The sequence below is a fragment of the Stegodyphus dumicola genome, chromosome 3 (assembly GCF_044657685.1).
Source record: "Stegodyphus dumicola isolate Sdum_Otavi_A_Nest chromosome 3, ASM4465768v1".
In the NCBI taxonomy this organism is placed as follows: domain Eukaryota; kingdom Metazoa; phylum Arthropoda; class Arachnida; order Araneae; family Eresidae; genus Stegodyphus; species Stegodyphus dumicola.
Window position 1 is genome coordinate 220,057,157 of NC_140770.1, and position 22,391 is coordinate 220,079,547.

The 22,391-nt window shown below is 32.8% G+C and overlaps 1 protein-coding gene across 2 annotated transcripts in view; it reads left to right on the forward strand.

The window, feature by feature from the left end:
• Positions 1–480: 480 nt before the first annotated feature.
• The window catches only part of LOC118202118 (hemicentin-2-like), a 228,657-nt gene continuing 206,746 nt past the window's right edge, over positions 481–22,391 (forward strand). For both annotated transcript variants that reach the window (XM_085812393.1, XM_085812394.1), the window contains exons 1-2: positions 481–549; positions 21,914–22,267. In XM_085812393.1, coding sequence (XP_085668519.1) covers positions 489–549; positions 21,914–22,267 — 415 coding nt within the window. In that variant the 5' untranslated portion in view covers positions 481–488. The remainder of the gene's footprint in view (positions 550–21,913; positions 22,268–22,391) is intronic.

Below are 22,391 nucleotides of genomic sequence, written 5' to 3' on the forward strand. Positions count from 1 at the left end.
AATATTTTTGGTGAAACTTTCCAGAACAGTGAAGTGTTTGTTTCTTTGGATACAATAAATTTTCCAAGGCTTTAGTAAGGCTTACAGTATATATCGTTGAGTATATATGTTTGGAATGAAATAACAAAATAGTTGGATGTCACCAGTTTCTGGATTTGATAATTCAGTGCTTTTTTCCCTTAATCTTCTCAGTTAAGCGAGGTTTACTGTAGATATTTTCTACGGACCATTCCAAGTTTTCAAATTTACCTTGCTAAAAATAATATTTAATTGGCATAAAAATATCCTATCACTGATATATTTGTTATTTTCTATTGAAAGAAATGTTAACTACCTAGAGTTTTCAATCTTATGTATATATAATTTTAAATTACAAGGAAACTAGGTTTTCCAATGTTATGCATATGATAATTTTAAATTAGAAGGAATATGAAAATATTGTTTTCTTATGCTAAGTCATATTTTTTTTAATTCCAGGAAATGACATTATGTTCCCTGCAGCTGTCCTCTTTTCTTCAGTTATTGTAAATACAGCCTTTGCGATAGAAGGTTAGCGTAATTTTTGTGAATTTTTTTAAAAAGTGTATCACCCATTAAAATGATATATAATATATGTAAGATAAAAAATATAAAAGTATTTTTACAATTTAACTTAGTAATAGCGTATTAATTCTTCATTTTTAATTTGGGTATATCATCTCTAATGAATCAAATTAAGAGTTCTATTGAAGCTTTCAATTTCGATTTTAGCTTGGCAGTCGTGAAGTAAAAAAAAACTAGGTAGGAGAGTGTTGAAATACATGATGAAACGTAAAATCATTAAGTTTGCGAGGAGCAGAAGTGATACTGAAATTTATATTAATCTTAGTTTCAGTCTTTATATTGGAAGCCTGTTTTGCTTGGACAAATGAAATCCAGCCTTTTAAATGACCATACAGCTGAACACGAAACTCCACTTTCATTATGAATATCATTCGGTAACACTATATCAGTTAAGACACAATAACACGCTGAACAAATACTAATTCAGAAGTCAAATAACAAAAATCAGCGTTATATTTTCAAATTTCAAAATATATTTCAACACATTTGAAAATATAACGCTGATTTTTGTTGTTTGACTTCTGAAATATATCAGTTGTTATATTTAACAATCATTTATCGTTTGTTGTAGGATTTCCAGTTAACATTGGAACTCTGTAGGAATTTGGAATTTTATATTCTGAGATTAATCTATGCATTATTCTTGATGCCAAACAATTCTAAATATTTGCACACACTTTCTAAATTGTGGCTGTTTATTAATTTATCGCCCACCAGCGGTTGAGCGGTAAAAGCCGCTGAAAACTGGTAGTTTGGTCCGGGGTTTGAGTCCAGGCAAAGGGTTTGGCTGCATGGGCGTTTTCGTGGTTTTCCCCATTTGGATACGAACCAGTTTTTCTTAAAAAAGGACCTTTATGGAGCATCCTTCCAATTCCGTATAGTGCCTAAGAGCGGAGCACGTAATAAGTCTAATTACATTAGGCTATCATTATATAATATTAAATCATCATAATGATTATATTATGTTATTATCATTATATTATTGATTAAATCATTATGTTATGCATTATATTATTAAATAAATCATTATATTATGCTATTATTATATAATATTAAAATTATTATTTTTAATAGTTATATTTATTTTATTGAGAGAGAATCTTGAACTAAGACATGTGAACTAAAATCATTCGTGAACTTTCTAAACTGAAGTATGTTTTCACAGTTAACTTTTTTTCCAGTCAGTTAAAACGCTACTCGAACAACAAAAATTTGACAAAAAATAACGTTAATATTATTTTTGTAAATATAAGGAGCAACTTGTTTCTGAAGTTTAAATTAACAAGCGTTGTTATGAATATAAAGCAATCATAAAATGAAATAATCGAAATATCGTTCATAAATTACTTATAGGTATTAATTAAATACTGAATGTTTGCTGAACCATAAACTTCACACTACGTGCAAAAAATATTACTTCGTTTTGCATTTTGATTCATTCATTTATTTATTTATTTTCTATGCAGATTCTACGTATTATTTGTAGGTTAGGTCTTCTGGCATTCCATGCCATTTAAAACATATTGCATATTAATTTGTTATGTAGGCAAACATTTATCGTGATCCTGACTGTGAAAATTGGAAGACATGCCATCTGAATTTTTGTTCAACTCTGAACCTTTGCTCAAATAAACACATTCATTAAATGCATCGAAAGCAAACTTCATTTGCAAAAGTTTCGTCAATCTGAAATAGGATTTTCAAACTTAATTTTCAAGCATAATAAAGTCGTACAGACTTTAGATTAGATCAGAAATGAATTTACTTGACTCCTCCTATACTGTAAGTGGAATACAAAAGAATGGACCCATATATATAATTACGAACTTCGTTACAGAACTTGAACTAAACTAAATATTCATTACAATAGAGTTCCATCTGCAGTGTGTAGGAAAACAATTGGAATGAATGTCATTATGAATCTTCCTATGTTCAAGAAGTTCGGGGAAGATATTTGTAGTCAAATTTTCAGATCCAATTCTCTTCGAAGTGAAACCATCGAAATTCGCGTACAGAGCCTTATGCGTTCCTACAAATAGCGCTTTTTGAATTTGTCAAAATTTTGCCGACATATTGTTTTTGATATCTCTGGAATTTTGTTTGCGTTGAGTTTTCATAAAATTGAAAACTATCCAAAATTGATAAAAGGAAACAGCGAAGTTAGAGATCAGAAACCTGGCATATAACGTGTTTTTGACTTCACACGTATATTCTTTAAATCAAAGAAACATAGTCTATGTTGCTTAAATATCCTTTGCCCAAAATGCAACATCTCACTAAATCAATAAAATACACTTTAGCTCCAATTTTAGTAGCCATAAAATCAGTAGCTTGAATTACGTTCCCCGTATAAATAAAACGGCAATTACTTTCTGTTATCTGCCTACTTAAAGTTTTATATCTGCGTTGGGAAATATGCATACTTTAAAAATTAGACCATGAGATATATCATATCATATGCTATTTTTCATAAAAAAAACTATAAATAAAGTGAAACGTTTCGTTGTGACATGAAATATTCTTCATTAAAGCATAGCATATAAGAAGCGTGGCATAAGGAATAAATTTTTACGACGAATAGATATTTGGAACATAAAATTATTTCTAACAACGTAATTTTAATTATTAATGGCCAGTTAAAACTGTAAGTAACTGAAGTAGCAGAGTAACATGAAAATGCACATTTGTGAGTCTGTACGAAAAGAAATAGTGAATATTTATAACTAAAAAACTTTAAAATTTGGGTGATTAGGAAGTAATAGTTAAGTATGAATATATTAATAAACTGAATATAACGAAAACTATTGTTTACACTGTATTTCTGTCTCAACTATGTCTATTCAGCGAAGCAATCGATAGGTAATTTAAGAGATCAAAATGTTGGCAAACATATTGTATAGTTTAAAGATATTTAGTTATAGTATCGAAATATCTGATCTGGATACCATATTCATCGTACGGCTTATTAAACATATTTTTGCTGCATTGCAAAAATACTTACAAACTCGAAACATCTTCATTAAAAATTGTAAAGTATAGAAAAACCTAAAACACAAAATAAAATTAAAAACAGTTAAAAGAAATGTTGCGACTAAAATAAACGTTTATCACATTTTCTTCATTGTCAAAGAATTTCGGTCACATTGGGCAAAAAGACACTGAAGTTGGTGCACCAACTGACTTAAATCCCTATTCTGCTAACAGTTTCAAATATAAACAAATGAATGATCTGAACCTTTGCTGAAAATGACGAGCTCCTTATGCCGAGAGCTACTTTTAAAATTTTGATAATTCTACAACTATTTCATGCATATTAAGTAAAGGCACACAAAACTTAACCGAAATATTAAAACAATATAATTTAACCACTTTTAAAGCAAAAATGCCCAATTTACCAACATATAGGAATAAAAATACTTAGCTCATCGAATGGGGTAAAGGGTGGAAATATATACAGTGTGCCCCATAAGTCTGCAAATATATTAAAAGTTAATAAAAAATTGAATATATATAAAGAAGAAATGGTTAAAATTTTCGTTGACAGAGGACACCGCACAGATGCAGTAACAAGAAATATGTAAATCAGAGTCCTATAAATTGCAGGTTTTACGATAAACAAGTCATTTCTCCTTTTTGACCCTACTTCTTCGTACATAAAGTTTTAATTGTGATACTGACGTTATTAAATAAAGCGTTATTAGTGAAGTTGTTTTAACCCGGTCAAGGATCGCCGACTGAAGCGTTACGAAGGTTTCGGACACAGAAGGCATAGAAGAAAGGTTTTGGTCTAATCACACTTGCCGGGCTGATTTCTTTAGTACGACGTTTCGAAGAAACAGGAAATCTGTGTCATAGCCTTCGTAATGGTGCGCCATTAGCATATTTCAAGTTTATCAGAGATCCGTTCTTCCGATGTGGTTTCACAGATTGCCACTCTAAGGAAACAATCGTTGAGTGCAGTAAGTAGCGCACGAGAAGTGGGACGGAACTCTGGTGTACCGAAAACATCGGTATTCCGCTTCCTTCACAGTGTTTTAAAATTGCACCCCTATATGTTGCAATCAGTCCACCAGCTCTTAGCAAATCACAAAGCTAAGCGATATGAATTCGCAAATTGGGCTTTGTCGAAAATCAATGACGATCCACAATGGGTTCTCAGTACCTTCAGACCAGGTGAGACTCATTTTTCCTTGCATGGAACAGTCAACATCCATAACTGTAGAATCTTCGCAAAGGAGAACCCACGTGCTTATATTGAGGAATCCTTATTTTTACCGCTTTTATTTATTTAGTGTTGTTTCACCGCGTCCATTTATTGCAGACCCTTTTGTCTTTGAAGAGCGCTGTGCAAAAGCTGGCTGGAGACCTGCACAATTACTGGAAAACGCTACTTTGCAGGAGAAACCGATACCGCACTTACTGGAACATAAGGCCCTCTACACAAATTCACGACGTTCATACAAGACGGGGCACATCCTCATATCAGAACCGAAGTCAAAACATTCCTAAGAAGAACTTTCACCGCAGAATGATCCATTGTAGGAATGAGTCTCCTCCTCGCTCGCCGGTCATAAAGGCACTTTATTTTTGGCTTTGGAGTTATGTCAAACCCATACTGCACCGCAGTTGTCCATCATGTTTGGCACAGTTAAAGAACGTCATTCGTCACAAAATCTCTTATGCTGCAGTTAATGGTGCTGTAACTCGATTGCAAAGTGTAATTTATGGCGTCGGCGGACACAGAAAATGAGAGTGATATGCTTATAAAGATTTGCCTGCAAGAAAATAAATATAGTTTTCCTTGGCATGCGTGATTGATGTCCTCTATCGACGAAAATGTTAACTATTTCTTTTCTTTACAAAACAAACCCTTCACGAAAATAACTTTCTATTCAATTCTACTAATTCCATAAATTTTTATGAATTTTAAAAATATTTACAGAATTATGGGACACCTTGTATATATACAGTTGGTTCGGCCAATTGCAATGAAAAAGAGAGATGCACAACTATGTACGTTATAGTAACCCCATATACAAAATTTCAACGTCTTGTCGCCACTCGTTTTTGAGACATGAGAATTACAATCATGCGTAAGTACAGACGTTACGACAAAATTTTCTTCTGAATCCACTTTAAATGGATTTTACAATCAATTTTACAATCCGTTTTGGAAAAAAGATTCCTTCATTCTATCCGTTGCACATGTGTCGCCCCCCCAAAAAAAATTATTGAAATGGATTTGAAAGCGATCAAAATGAATATTTGCAGTGAAATATGATGCCGGAAATTTTTCGCTGTTACAGTAGATCGCACAAGGAAGTAAAAAGAATAAGAAAGTTATCTTACTTCAAGAAAACACCATAATGAAGAAGAAGCATTTTCTTATATTGTATACTTTAAACGCAAAGAGGACACAACGACGAGCGATTTAATGCGAATCAAAAATCATATTCTATTCCATGAAAAGTTGAATTATTCTGCCATAATCTTTCTCTAAGGAAAGTTTCGTTTAATCATTTTGAACAACTATGAGAGTCTATGAGATGAACAATGAGAAGTTAAAAGAACAATTAATGCAATATTATCTGAATGAAAGATACAGCAATAAAATGAATTTCGCGTTACTTTAAATATTTAAACTTGCATTTCTTTAATTTTCGGTCAGACTTTATATTTAACCGTTTGAATAGAATAAACGTCTTAATTTGATAAACTGATGCCCTTTTATCGCTCTAATCTTCGCAACAATTACGTTATTTCATATGTTACTTTTCAGTTAATTGCGTCTTAAAATGCTTCCAAATCTTATAAAAATAAATTAATGTATTATGAAATGATTTAATACAAAGTAAGTTCTGAAGAAAACATATTTCGTTATTATTGAATTCGTAATGAGATTATGTAAAGCTTAATTCGTGGAAATGCTTGTTATTAAATTGTATAACTTCAGGTAAATATGTAAAATAAAAATGGTTCTGCAACGAAATGCAAATTTTATAAGTGGATGATAAAAGATAAATAAAACATAAGTAACTTAGCAGTTTAATAAGGGAATTCTAAGCATTAAATGTTTTCATATTATAAAAACAAAGGTCAAGGAAGAAAATAAGTTTTAATGACTTTAATTGGTCATTAAGTCATTTTTGACATTAAATAAAAAAATAATATTTAAATTATACACTTCCATCTCTCTTTCCAAAATTAGTTTTAATTTCTTATCACAAACTAACTACAGAGATATGAATTTATTGTAAATAGAACTGATAACTAAAATTAACTGCAAAATAATTTTTATGAAGAAAATTAATTTTCTGATAAATCAGAAATTTTTTGCATTTTTTGTAATTTTGTATTTTTTAAAATAGTTTTTGCACACCTAGAATGAGTATGTCTCTGTCACTATTAAACTTTCTAATATTAAACATAAATTACAATTTTTTAAGCATCTTTTACTAGTATTAAAAAAAGAAGATTAAATAAAACAATAATTTTCTGTTAAAGTTAGCGGATTTGGTTACTTTGAAATTAAAAAAAAAAAAAAAAAAAAAAAAAAAAGTTTTTTATTTTTTAATACAATCTGATTTAACCCAAAGGGCCCAAAAATTGACGAAAGTAGTGCCTTCAGATTTCAAGTAAGTAACCCGAGCATGCGCATCTGGAACACTGAATTTTGAATATCGAATTTGTTTTATTATCTACTTCATATTTTCTAAAATTTTAATTAATCTTCGATTAAGAAACTGAATTATTTCATAGCGAGCAGTGGCACACTGTACTTAATAAGCCATTTTTTTTATATCCAGCGCGATCGATCTTCAGTTTTATTAAAACTAAATCCTCTTCATCAAGCTTTGCGGATTTGATCTGGAACTTCTGCTGTTCTTCTCCTGTATATCCTGTTCAGAGGCTTTACGTTGACTCTAACAAACCTTCACTTTATCTGAGGCGTCAGCAGTTGTCTCTTTACAATATTTTAATGTATTATCGCAACCTAGCCATCCTAATAAGCTGTGCCTGCTTTATAACATGTGTAACATTTTATTTGAATCATGTCCATCCTGTGTGTCTTCTTTCCCTTTTAGAGTTCGTCCTCTCATTTAAGAACTTTACCTGTCTGATATGTCCTTCTAGGCATTACAGCATTTTGAAATCCCACCTTGGGAAAAATGCATGAATACAGCTTCTTGATTGTTTCCACCATCAGGTGAAGGCAAACACTAACGAGATCGTCTACAGACAACGTTTTGCTACTCTGAACTAACTGCTATATATCATACTCTTTTTTTTTTTTTCAAATCACAAAGCTCCGCCAGAAAACGTTTATAATTTATACAGACTCTTATAGTGCTCTGAAACCGTTAGAAGCCTTTTGCAACACCGGGAATCCGGTAATAGGTGATAATAGGTGACGTTCTCAAGTTAAATATACACTTAACGAGTCTTGGATATGAAATCATGCTCTGCTTGGTTACCGGGTATACTGGAATAAAGGGTAATGAACTGGCAGATATCACAGCAAAATCTGCTGTTGACCTATCCAGTCCTCTCATTTCTTTTACCTTTTAATATAGATATATCTGTACTGTTATCAAAGAGCCTAAAACAAATGGCAGCGTCTTTGGTACATTCAGCTTGATACCAAGTTAAGATATATAGAATTGAGCTTTGGGGTTCTACTAGAAATCATAAGGAGAAGTTCTTGTGACTCGCCTTAGAATTGGTCACATTAGAATGACACATAACTACCTTTCGATAGCTGAGAGTGAGCATGTTTGTTTAAATTGCAATGTTTGTCTATCAGTCCGTGATATTTTAATTGAGTGCCAATTTCTTCGTCAGAAATATTTTAATAGCTGTGAATTATCTGTCGACCGTTTAAACCTCTCGCTGCGTATACAGCAATTTCCATACGCAACGTAGAAAGTAACACAATTTGTGAAATCCGCGATTTCCGCATGGATCTTTCTGTCTATTTAACTGTGCTACCCGCTCTTTTCCCGTTCATGGTTTTATTTCGGCTTTTCTGTGATGTTTAATTGTTTATTCAGATGTCGGTTAACATATGGTATTATTTTTCCATATTTCTGCGAAATATGCAAGCATGCTTTTCACCATTTTGCGGGTTCTTATCAAAGCTCAAATATGTCTATAGTTCAACTTTCAATACTACTGCTCAACATTTTGCTGACCATATCCCCCCCCACAATCTCATCAAGAAAGAACCTCGTAGAGAGTAGTTATGCTGTTTGTTGCTAACAAAATACATAAAGTGGCAAAAAAATCGTAAAGGAATGCGAACTTTGTGCACAGATTGCGAGGTATGACTTTGTCTCGAGCCTTGTTTTAAAGTTCAGCATAACTAAACTTCATTTCGATAAATCTTTTGTAAGTATTATGCATATTTTCATTAGTACATATGTTTTAACTTTGTATTTCATTAAATAAATCATAATTTAGCACTGATTAATTTCAAAATTTTGCTTTTATATGCTTATTCTTCAATTTCAATTTTCTGACAACATTTATGATTTAATTTTATATTGAAAAAGATCTCCTTTGAAATATTTTGTGTATATTTTAATTTTAAAATGTATGTACATCTGATATATGTAATTAAAAATTACGCATTTTTGAACCTATATTAATAAAACAAATTACACAGCGAGAGGGTTAATTGGAAGAAAAGACAATTGTAATGTATTTTATTATTTAAAAGAGATGGGCTTTTATTACCTAATCTAATCTGATTTTAAGATTCTGTGTTGTATTTTAATGTTTACCTAGCTTTTATGCAACATCAACATCTGAATTTGAGTGATCGCATTGCACCTTGCGTTTGGTGCATTATAATCATCTTTGGGATTTACGCTAAAAATCTCACTCACTCACATATCTCCAGCGCGCGAGACTGTCTATCGAAAATCGTTAGCTCGAAGAACGTGATATTTAATAGATAAAGTTAACACACAAAATTATAAAAAGGCAAAAAACATTTTGTAAACCAACTTTTAGTAAGAAAAGCCATCTTAGTAAAAAATGCCGACTTAAATAAGAAAATTGCTATTAATAACTGGGAAAGAATAGGAAAAGAAAAAACAGGAAAAGGTAATTCCAACACTTTAACACTTCAACGAGAATTCTAAGCATATGTTGCATATATTATATTGCAACTCTGCTGTTGAATTGTATACGGCGTAAATGCAAAGAAAATTATGCTTAATAATCAAACTAAAATGTAAAACAAATGTGTTCGAAAAAGTGTACAGCAGATTACTAGACTGTGAGCTCAGCGGACATCGCAAAAAACGTTTAAAAACCCTTTTAGACGACAGTCAAAATCTTAAACACTTCAGATTTCTTTTCATTTTTATTATTTTTTTTTCAGTTAAACATAATAGATTCTTATTATCGCTAATCAAGAAAGAATTAGAACAAATTGCTCTAAATTTCAAATAAGGTATTTTTTCCGCCTCCTTAGCATGCCTTCGTGGTGTAATCGTCAGCAAATTCGAAACGTATTTCAGAGGTCCGAGGTTCGACTCGCGGCGAGGGCATTGCTCATTTTTCACATCTCCTGCTTAGAAATAAAGTAATATCTCTACAGTGGCGCGCGAACTAAAAGCTGGTGGATGACTGATTCTCCACCACCAGGATTTCGCGACTAGGTTCTCTAATTCCCAGTCGCCTTTTAAAAGAGGAAGTATATAAAGCATTTCGACCGCCTGCTTCGCGTGCCTTCGTGGTGTAATGGCCAGCACACTCGGCACGTATCCGAGAGGTCCGAGGTTCGAGTCCCGGCGAGGGCAATGCACGTTTCTAACTTCAAAATACCTGATGACTCTGAGTAGTGATAAAAATAAGGCCAGGTCTATAGTCACCATCTTAGAAAACTGTGAATTTTCTATGCATTAGAAAAAAAAATTACCAAATTTTAATATCGCAAATGTGTGTAATTTTAGCGTTTAAATGCGTGTGCTTTCCAGATGGTCATTAAAGTCACCAATAAAAATGTACTTTATTTTGTTAGACAAATCATAACATGAATAAGTATCAACAGGCAGCCTTGTAGCTAATTCGTTATGGCCATATACATCGCAAATCATTTTCGTAAACATGACCAGAATTAATTAATTCATTCTATATTAATTGCTTGATATCGCAATTACAGGCATGTAACAGGCTCGAAAATTTACTGCACCACGTCAAGTTACACAATTGGGTAGCTTTTCAATTACCATTACTAGTATTAATAATTTATCTATTAATTTAACTCTAAGCCGTATTAATTATTATCTGAAGCACAATTTCTGAACTAATCGACGATTATATCATATATCTGAGATCGAAATAGGCTCTTGTTCTGATAAATAAGCAGAGCGACAGATGCAAAGGAATTAGGAATTCTTTAATTAAGAATTGGATTGATTTAGAAATTCTGATAATATATTTGCAATTTTCCGGTTTTATTCGTCCACTAATTATGTACACTAATCTACTTATTATGCTCATTGCAAAAACTATTGATAAGAGCAATCGCATCAGTGGAATATTGATATAAATTTAGTAATGAAAAATAACCTGTTATGTTGCTGCAAAAGGATAATTTCGGTTAACGTTGACATTAGTATTCTTCCATGAATTAAGTATGAGCAATTTAATTCTAAATGGCTAATAAAGTATTAATTAGTTAAAAACTATTAAACCGTTAAATTATAAAACTATTAAATTATAAAACTATTAAACCTATTAAACTGTTAACCCTCCCATGGCTTTGTCAATAAAACACTGATATAAATATCCTCTTAATACTATTATCAAGTCAAATTAAAAATTAGAAGCAAATTTAAAGCATTCAGAGGCTTAAGCAATTTGATATACCATCCCATCTTTAAAAATTTCAAACATTTCACTGTTATTTCAGGACTTTTGTTTTCTAAAGTTTAGCTTAAGTACAAGTTAGTTTCTCTTAGAAATTATACCACGTAAGCTTTCCTCCTGTTACTTTGTAATCCTAGTATTATTGTCATAATCAATGAAACAAACAATTCAGCAAGTTAATCTTGTTTTTTACCAAATTTTTAACTCAATTCTGGAAAGTTAACAGTTTGAATAAAATGCTTCTTCCAAGAGAGAAACATCTCACTATGTGTACACTGAAATGTAATTATTTAAAAATAACAGAACGATTTCGAAGTAATATGCACAAAACAACTTCGTGATTTCAGAAAAGGAGTTTTAAAATTCAGTATTATTTGTTAGGCAACGAAAAATCAAAATCATTTGGTAAATTTCAAATAAAGTTTTCCCAAGCCAGGATAATTTTATTTGAAATTTCATAGCAGGATTTTATTTGAATCACTATGTGTAAACGCATATCATACGCTCAATCAGCAATTTTCCTGCAATGGGCTTATGTAGACGTTTTTCATCAAGGGGTGCGATTAAATTTTAAATTCTTTTGTTAAAGTGATTGTCAAATGCACAGTGTAAAAATTGAATTCTGTTTCATAAAACAATTTATTATTTATGCATCACACTCTTATATGTGCTTAATATTTTTAAATTCTCAGTGCTACCTTAAGTATATTCCACAATCTATAATCGTTATTAAAATTACAGCACACTTACAACAGACACTTGCATAAAAAAATGTTTGTCCAAGTGCTGTTTGATGTCTCGTTAGCTGAGTTGTCGAATCATGCTGTGCAATTCCTTTGTGCGTTCGTAATTTCAGGGAATGCCACTAATTAAAGACAATGATTATTTTCTGTATGTAAATCAAATCTGTATTTTCTATTTTGTTATTCCTTGAAGGAGGCAAATGACTTGATAGATGGGGAAACACAGTTCACCTGGGAATCAATTATTCGTTGGATATTTTGAATAATAGTAGTAACACGGAATAATTTTTTTCACAATAGTATAAATAATAAATTTTTGTAGGAACAAATGAAAAATTTACTATAGCCAGTAAACATTCGACGTATTTCTATCTAAAACCACCATCTAAATAATGGATTAAATTACGGTGAATAGATACAAATCATTAAACTCCATCCTAGCAAACAATATAATATTGCGATATCGAAAACAAAACATTAGGTATGGTATTCGAAATTTAAGCAAGAAAATATCTTAAGATAAATTAGATGCTTAATTGCACTTAAGTTAGAAACACTAATTTAGTTTGCTGCGATGAAAGAAATTAAAAAAAAGCTTAAGCGAGAGCATAAAATAGGGTTACCTCTACGAAGTGCTCAGCATAAAGCTGGGACTTATCAAAAGAGACCTCGAGGCATGATAACATGAAATCTCCTAACGTAATTATCTGGTTTGAGAAGTCAGAAACTAAAAATGAAAAGCGTCAAAAAATGTCTCTTTAAAATCGAGTTAAAGGGGAGAAATTAATTTAGCATCTAAAACAAAAGTGCTGAACATTTTCTCAGCCATATCCTTTTACTTAGCAAAGCATTTTTTTGCTGAAATTGAAGTGCGGAGTTTGCTTTATCCAATTTAATTCAAGCCACGTTTGCAAGAATAGGGATAAAGTCCCAGGAGGTCAAGTAGAACTCTAAAATTCTCGAGTAAATAGTGATTTTTTACTCGTATTTTTAAAGAAAAAGGAAAAGGTTAGTTTCATGAATATCTTCGACACTTTAACCAGAATTAGCTGAAATGAATGAAAAAAATTGTGTTCTAGAATTAAACGTAGCTGCTAGATAATACTTATGCTAATCGATGTTATTTCAATAATGCAGAAAATGATCTATGAAATTTGTTTTCTGTGAAAGTTCTATAAAATGTGCTTTATCTATCGAATTTCGATGAATTTAATGCAGCTAAGTAGTTATATTATAATTTCTTGAAGTTATTTCTGTGGTGCATATGTCATTATTAGCCCAAAAGGGGCGCTAGACTCAAAGAGTTATTAGTCTCCAAAATGGCATTTTGCATCGTTTCACATTCTGCGTTGATTCATTTTTCAAACTGTTACCACCAAATATTATCGCCATATAATATATTTAAAGAAATTAAATAATGAAAGATTTTCATGAATACGTAAATGTTTGTCGTGCTACATATGTACGGGCATTTCTGCAGATAATTCCAGAAATTTGAAGTGCTTATTTTGATAAAAATTAATTTTATTAACCTATCATCGGACACGTTTGCATTAAATCTATTACGAACTCGTACGCATATAACAATATATATAAATGAGAAAAAAAACCTAATATCAAAAAATAAAAGAAATTATTATGGCGTTTCCGGATATCCCAGGGAGACTCCCAGTGGGCTCATGAGCCCACCAGCGGCCGAACGGTAAAGTCGCTGAACACTGGTAGTTCGGTCCGAGGTTCGAATCCCGCGAACGGGCTGGCTGCATGGGCGTTTTCGTGGTTTTCCCCATGTGTAACGTGTATACAAGCCAGTTTCCCTTAGAAAGTCCTCCACGAAGGCATCCCTCCCCTTAGGCAGATAGCCCTCGAGGCTTTGCAATAATTACACACAAACCCAGTGGGCTCACATTTATCCAATGTTATTTGTAAGCTTTACCTCTTCACTAAAGAATTTAAATTTCAAAACGAACCTTCTAAAGAATATCTGGCTTAATTGAAGTACATTTTCACAAACATTGATAACATCTTAGCAATTAATAATTATGAAGAAAAGAAAAATGTGATATCTACCTCGCTTACATAATACTTATCATGACAAACGCACAAAAAATATTACTTACTTAATTTTGCATATACACTGACTACCAATAAGTATTTGGACACCTGTGATAGAAAAGTAAAACTATATTTAAAATCAATAGTTGGTAGAGGCTCCACGAGAGGTAATTACAGCGTGGACCCTCCAGAGCATACTTTCCACGTACTCCAGGGCATACTTTCCAAGTCTTTGTATGACAGCTAGTGGTATTTTGTTCCACTCGGTTTGGAGAAGACATAGAAGTTCCTTGCCCGATTTTACACGGGTAGTGTATCCCTGAATTCGGCGATGCAACTCTTCCCAGAGGTTCTCGATAGGGTTCAGGTCTAGACTCTGGGCAGGCCAGTCCTTTCGATGAACTCCATTGGCACCATAGCAAGCCTTCTTTAACGTCGAAACATGACAACTGGCATTGTCGCCCTTAAAGTAACAGGGGTCCAACCCGTAAAATTGCCACAACGTAGGAAGCAGATTGTCATCCAAAATAGTGCAGTAGGCATCGGAGTTGAGCTTACCATGAATGGGGACCAAGGGTCCCAGTCCATACCAGGAGAAACACCCCCAGACCCTAATTCCACCTCCGCCGAACTTGACTGTTGGCACAATGCATTCTGGCAGGAGACGTTCTCCAGGTAGACGCCAGACACAGACCCTGCCATCCCAACGGTAAATGTTGAACCTTGATTCGTCACTCCAAAGAACCCGTTTCCACTGATCTACGACCCAATTTCGATGTGCTTTGCACCGCATTAACCGAGCAGCGCGGTTGGACTTTGTGATCTAAGGCTTATGGGCAGCAGCACGACCATGGAAACCAAGCAGATGTGCTTCCTTACGGATGGTATTCATTGAAACAATACTCCCGGATGCCTGTTGAAGCTCCTCGCGGATGAGGGCCATCGGTTGGATGCGGTTCTTCCGAATTTCTCTGGACAGCACTCGTCGGTCTCTATCTCCCAGTTTCGTTGGTCTGCCGACTAGGGGCACATTCCGACAATCACCGCTCACCTTCCACTTCTTAATCACATAGGCCACTGTCGATTTTGGGTACTTTAGCTCGCTAGATATGTCCCTTAAGGATCGGCCACATTTGTGATACCCGATAATTATACCTTTCTCGAAATCAGAGAGCTCCGAACTACGAGGCATCTTGCATGCGAATAAAGCCGATGCTGTTTCCTACACGATATATACCGGCGGAATCCGTGACGTACCTTAGGACCGCAGATATCGTCATTTGCATACTTGTCCAAATACTTATTGGTAGTCAGTGTATTAGAATCTCAAAATTAAAAATGTATCTTTTTGCATATCTTATTGATCTGCTCTGGTATGACCCTAAACAAATCATACTTTTCAAAAACTGCACAGGAAAAAGTAGAATTCTTGAAATTAGAAACCAGAAAAAACAAATAGGCAAATTGAATATGCAGTTTAATAAATTAGTAATCTTACTATAAATGTTAACGCAAATAAATGCAAAAACTGCTAAATAACTGTTGCAAATCAAACAAAATTATAGTTTAGTATAAAAAATGTAGTTTTAAAATTGTAGTTATGTCTATTTTTCCCCTCAAATTAACAATTTTATGTTTAAAACGCACAGAATCCAAAATGCAAAAAAATATTTTAGTGTAATCTTAATTTTGTTGATAGATTGTTTCGATTAAACAAAGACAATGACTGCTGGCTTATGCAAAGCACAACATGATACAATTCCAAGAAATTAATTCTTCTGTTTCAAAATTAATTCTCAGTAATTTCCACCCTGAAACAAAGAATGTGTCCTTAAATTAAGCTTTATCTCAATTAGGATGTTGGGGTTTTAATTTTTTAATTTAGTAGTTAAAAATACTTTGCTTCTTTGCGTATCACCTATTTTTCTCTTGAAAACCACTGGTATAGAGCTTTACTGAAGGGTATGAATTCATCATGCGAATCTTCATTAGTATAATTTTTTAAAATAAGCAATGCAATTTTGTTAAGTGACTACATTATCAATGCTATGTATAAGAGCACTAGTCAGAAATCGCATTTCTCAGCTCGAAGTTTTTTTTTTTTTTTTTTTTTTTAGACCAGAATTTTTTTTTGGCATTTTGCGTTGGTTCACTGTAAATGTCGGTTCACCTTTCAAATTGTTGTCACCAAACATTAGAGCACTGTGTTACATTTAAAGAAATTAAATAATGAAGAATCTGCATAAATGCATATATGTTTCTCGCATTGTGATAAAACGACGGTATCTAGAACAATCAAATTTTAAATAACGTACGTTTCCGACCGAATATGGGCATCTGAACGCCTGAATTTGGAATTTGTTTTATTATCAATTTCATATTTTGTAACACTTTAACGAATTTTTTATTAACAAACACAACGACTTCAAAACAAGCAATGGCAATATTGTACGAAAAAAAAAAAATATCTCCAGCGGGCGAGACGGTGTACCGGAAATTCTAAAGATATGCTCATGCGATATTGCTGTTGAATTGAAATTCATGGATTAAGTGCGAAGAACATGATATTTAATAAATAAAGGTAACACACAAGACGTTAAATAACGCCCCTTTGGTCGTAACATATAATCCGAAATCTTTCAGATTTTTATTATTATTAAATTATTTTATATATATATATATATTAACAACGGTTTTCCTCTTTCATCCTTTGATTATCAATAATTTAATTTTAACCTGAACTTGCTACATTTCATTAAATATATTCGTTGCTTTCTTCGAAAAAATAATTATGAAAGAAGTATAGCAGACACTTGTCTTTGGAAAGATATTGAAAGCGGAATATATTTCATAATGAAAGAAAAATGGATTAGGAGTAAACTTTTACGTACTGCAACATTTCTTCAGAATGCGAAACATGTGAAATACATGAAGGGCACATTTGTAATGAAATAATAACACAAATTATCAGTTGTGTGGGACGTAATTTAATATTTGCAGTTTTATTCTTTATCATCAAAACACTTATAAACTGAGGATATGAAATGAATGCGAGTTTTAATTAAGTTATTAGACAGCCGATATATTTAAATTAAAAATTTACAATTTTAAGAGGGGAAACCAATCAAATTCGAGTAATAAAATAGAGTTTCAAATTACGATTAAAAGTATTCGCATATTTCAAAAACCATTTCCAATTTCGACTTATTCATTAAAAGTTTATTTATTCGTTTAAGCACAGTTTCATTTTAATAATCGAGTTTTCAATAATTTTCTTTGGAAACTCTACAGAAATTTATATTTTAATACCCAAATTATGGTACATAAAACATACTTAGTGCAGAGCGAATCTGTAATGGAACTGCACTTTAATAAGCCTCACATGAAATTATGTCATGCAGTGTGAGAGAATTAAAAAAAAAAATCAAAATGAACACGATGAAAGGATTTCGCGGAATTTTACAAGCACACGTTAAGATAAAATTTGTTTCTTTCTATGATAGATTGTTTCGATACACGTCGCATATTCCACACATGAATTATTCAGAGAGATTTTCAGAAGTTTATTTTTCTTTAACCCGTAGATTTATGGCAAGATTCAAAGTTTCGTATCTTGGACAAGATGCTAAAAAAATATTCCGGGAGGCGCTGAAGCAGTGAATATTTATCCAAAGTTAGAAATACCATATGATAAATACCAAGCATATATGTTTACGAAAACAGAATTGCGATAAACGATTACGAAAATTTACATTTGACATTTAATTTGAAAGACAGAGTGACATAATTTGAAAGATATAGTGAAAGAATCGTCTTAACATGCATGGGATATGCATGTGTTATTTTTTTATATCAAAGAACTAGTTAAAATATCCATTCTATGCCTGGAGGGAGGAGATTATCAAGGAAAACAGAAGAGCTTATTCTGAAGGCAGAAAAGCACAACTATAACACAGAAAATAATAAAGAGTATTTGAGTTTCCAGTTGTCCTTTTGAGCGTGCCCCATTACATCCTATTCCCTGATAGCAAGCATTTATTGTCTCCTCCTTGAGTGCACCCCGCCACCACCTCGTCCCTTTCAGTCCCTCTCCCTCCTCACTCCTGCGAAACCCTGACAAACCGATGGCCAAATACATACCTCGTTATGTTATACGCCATCCATACTGAAGTAACCGGCGTTGCCGAAGGTTTAAGAAGAGCGAACAGGCTTCATTTATTTAAGGCTTCATGTAAGAGTAAAGAGGCTTCATTTAAATTTAGTTTTCTGTTCGAAACCTCAGGTGGCCAGTGATTTCAACGTAAATTTTCAAAATTTTACCAAGCTCGTATAAAATTGTGGAACTACCACTGCGCCAAGTAACGGCTTTAGTAACATCTAGAGTTTGTTTTGTTATTTCTTATATCATTTTGGGAAATGAACTTTTGGATAATCAACATCCTATTTGTCCGATTTCCTCACCGTTTTGGAAGTATTCACGAAAACCTGATAGAGAACGCACTTAATTTTGCTTTACAGCTTCTACGTTGTTCTAGAAATTCTGCACTGTTCTAAAGCGTAAATGAGCATGGCACCATCTAACAGATTTAGTAAGAACTAATAGCGGTAACGCGAAAATGGCCATGTTAACCTAATAAAAGCAACGTGATTTCAAAATTAAAACTCTGGACAGTTATTAATATTATTTATTTGAAAAAAATTGCAATTTCTTTCCTCAGCGTGCATACTTTCTATTGATACCGGTAACATAAGAAGGGCGACATGAACCTAAGGTGGATGGCGTAAGCGTAGCGTTTAAATATAAAAACCCTGAGTGTGAACTCTATGCGGTACATTTCCGAAATCTTATGTAAACATGGCATTACGCAGGTTTTCAATATGACCGATGACACACATCCTTATAGTGTTATATTATAGACTAATTAAAGTTTTCCATAATTATATCATGTTATACTTAAAATGCCATATTTATTTATAAATATTTTTTGTAATTTAAATCTCTAAAAAGTATATCTTAAATTAATAATAATACGCTTATTTCTGAATACTTAAAAAGGAAGAGTGTTTAGATGTAGCCAACCTTCTCTAAATTTGTGGGATATCTTCAAAATATTTGAAATTTCACCAATGAATGATCATACAGTAAATATTTTTATTTAAAGTTTCAACCATAACGTGGAATTTAGTAAAAAACTTTTTAAAAGTTTATACCGATTAGAAAGCATAATAAAAATATATTCGTGATTTAAAATATACCTAGCGAAAATGTAAAGATATATAGAGGGATCCGAAAAAAGCAAATTGTCTAATGGAATATAAGCGCGGAAATGGGCCATTGATATGGAATAGGGCGTTATTGGGGGGGGAGTAAATAAAAGGCTCATAAATTGCCATTCCCCGAGCTAACTTGGACCATCGATACAGGAATGCGGATCTCGCCGACATGAATTTTGTATATGGGGGTGCAGATAAATTAAGCAGAATTAAGAGAATTCAGATTAAATTACGAAATCGGCTGTCTAAAGGCAAGTTATAAAGTATAAATTTAGTCTATGTGTATTTTAGTTATGTCCATGAAATCGCATTTTGTTATAAATGCACTTACTTTGAATAAATAATTAATAGTTGATACTGAAATTTATACAATATTTAAATTTCAGCTTAAATCTACTATTCCCATTTCTGCATGGAATTTATTTATTATTTATATAATATTTAAATTTGAGCTTGAATCTACTATTCCCATTTTTGCATAGAATTTATTTATTATAGTTAATCAGTAGGAAAATATCTGCGTTATTAGTTCTTTCTTTAAAATCTCAGATCTTGCGTAGCATCTTGAATTAATTCGGAACAACTTGAGATAACGCATGTTTAAAACTTTTGTGGATGTCGTGTTAAATGCTATAAAGCTAAAATAAACGTTATGCCATATACTATGAATGCATGAATTATGAGCAGGAAAGGAACTGATATACTAGCTCTTTGTAAGATAATGTTTGATTTCACCAAGATACTTCTTGAAAACAAAACCCTTAGTAGAGGATGTCTCGAAAGGTCGTGGCCAAACTTAACATCCTGGTCTGTCATACCACGACACACAGGATTTATATAGGAACTTGTGGTAACAAATGCGAACGGTGATCGCTAGAGGGTAATGTTAGCAGGTTATGGGAGAGTGGGTAGTGTGATCATTTCAGGCGAGGACGCTGCAGGAGAAGGATGAATCAGTTCACTAACTCAGTTTTTTATGGACATTTTGTGAAAAAAGTGTTGCCGGATCTGATGGTAGACGTTGTAGTACCTGTACGGCCGAAACATCTGGTTTTAGCATGATAGAGTGCCTGCACATTTTAGCAGCACTATGTACGAATACCACAGTAGGACATATCTTAATCACTGGATTGACAGAGGCGGACCAGTCACATGGCCACCCCGTTCCCCCGACCTGACTCTCCTGGATTTATGCCTGTGGAGGGTAACATGAATCCCATGGTGTACGCGGTGACCCTAACATCGGACATGGATCTCGTCGCAAGGATCACGAAAGCGGGGACACATGTCCGTGATACACCATCCCAGTTTTAACGAATCCGTGAATCCATGCGTCGACGTTGTGAAGCATATAATTTGGCGAATGGAAGGAACTTTGAACATGTTCTATGATTTAAACATGTTCTATAATAAATGTCATAAAAATACCTCTTTCTACGTTATTTCTTTTTTCCCCTCTACGCTTAAGAACATTGCCTTCCCCCAGGGATCGCTGTTGGAATTTTCGAACACAAGTTCCTATGGAAATTTTGTTTGTCATGGTATGACAGACCGGCATGTTAACGAACTTTTGAGACACCCTGCATATGCGCATCTAAATACTTAAAATATACATCAGGTTAGTTATCAGCTTTACCTAAATATTTTATTAAATGGAAGCGTATGCTTTTCTTTTTAAAAAAGTCTGATAGTTAGACCATACAGATACATTTCTTACAAAACACTATCAATATATCAAACATAAAATGTTATCTTAATGCAGTCCTTTTTCTTCTCTTGTAAAATGTCTACAAAAATGCAAAAAATTATCTTGTATTTGAAATTTGAATCCATTAGGCATATACCTATACACGGTGAAAAAAACTATCTCTGTCTTTAATGTGAATATACGAGCAAAACATAATTTAAGTACATAGTTAGCACAAATAGAAATCCTGATTATGTCTAGCATTTCGAAACGAATAATATATTTACAATCGTAAATAATTTATTGCAGAAACCCTTGGAAAGAATATTCTTCTATAAGGAGAAACTATTTCTAATTACGGAATACAGAAATGATACTAAATTTGAATATACCTTTTCCGATTTTTAGTTGAAAAAATATACCATGTCATTTCTCACATTTAACAGTTTAAATTGCTTTGATTTTAATAGATCTAAGTAAACTAAATTTATAAATCTTTATTAGGTATTTCAGAATTATTTTATACATTACAAATAGGTGAAATAATATATTTCATTAAATCCTTATGAGACAATTTTACTAAAATTTTAAATATTTCATAGGATTGCTTAAAAACCTACATATTAACAGCTTTTAAAAAGATTTTAATAGGTGTTTGTATTCGTTTCAGAAACGATTGCTATTCAGGGACAAGCAGGGTTCATACCCTGCCATGCTTTTCAATTTCTAAAGAGCCCTCAAGCAAAACCAGTTCTTCTCCGATGGTTCCACAGTCGGCACTACAAACCGATCTACACTTTAGATGTGCGTTTTATCGACTCTTCCACTTCGACAGAAGTTTGGGGAAGTGGACGGCATTTTCCATCACCTGAAGGTGAAGGGCGGATGTATCTCGACGTAAATTCAAATCCAATGGTACTCAGAATTGATCCCGTGCTTTATGAAGATTCTGGAGTATACACTTGCCGACTTGATTTTAAATCACAAAGATCTGTGTTTGCAACAGTGGTTTTGAAAGTTATAGGTAAGTGAGATGCAGTGTGGGGGTGTTCTTGATAAATACCGACATTTTTTCTCAGCGAATAAATTGCTTTACTTTTGAAAAATTATTTAGATAGAAACTACAAGCATGATATTTTTTTCGTTAG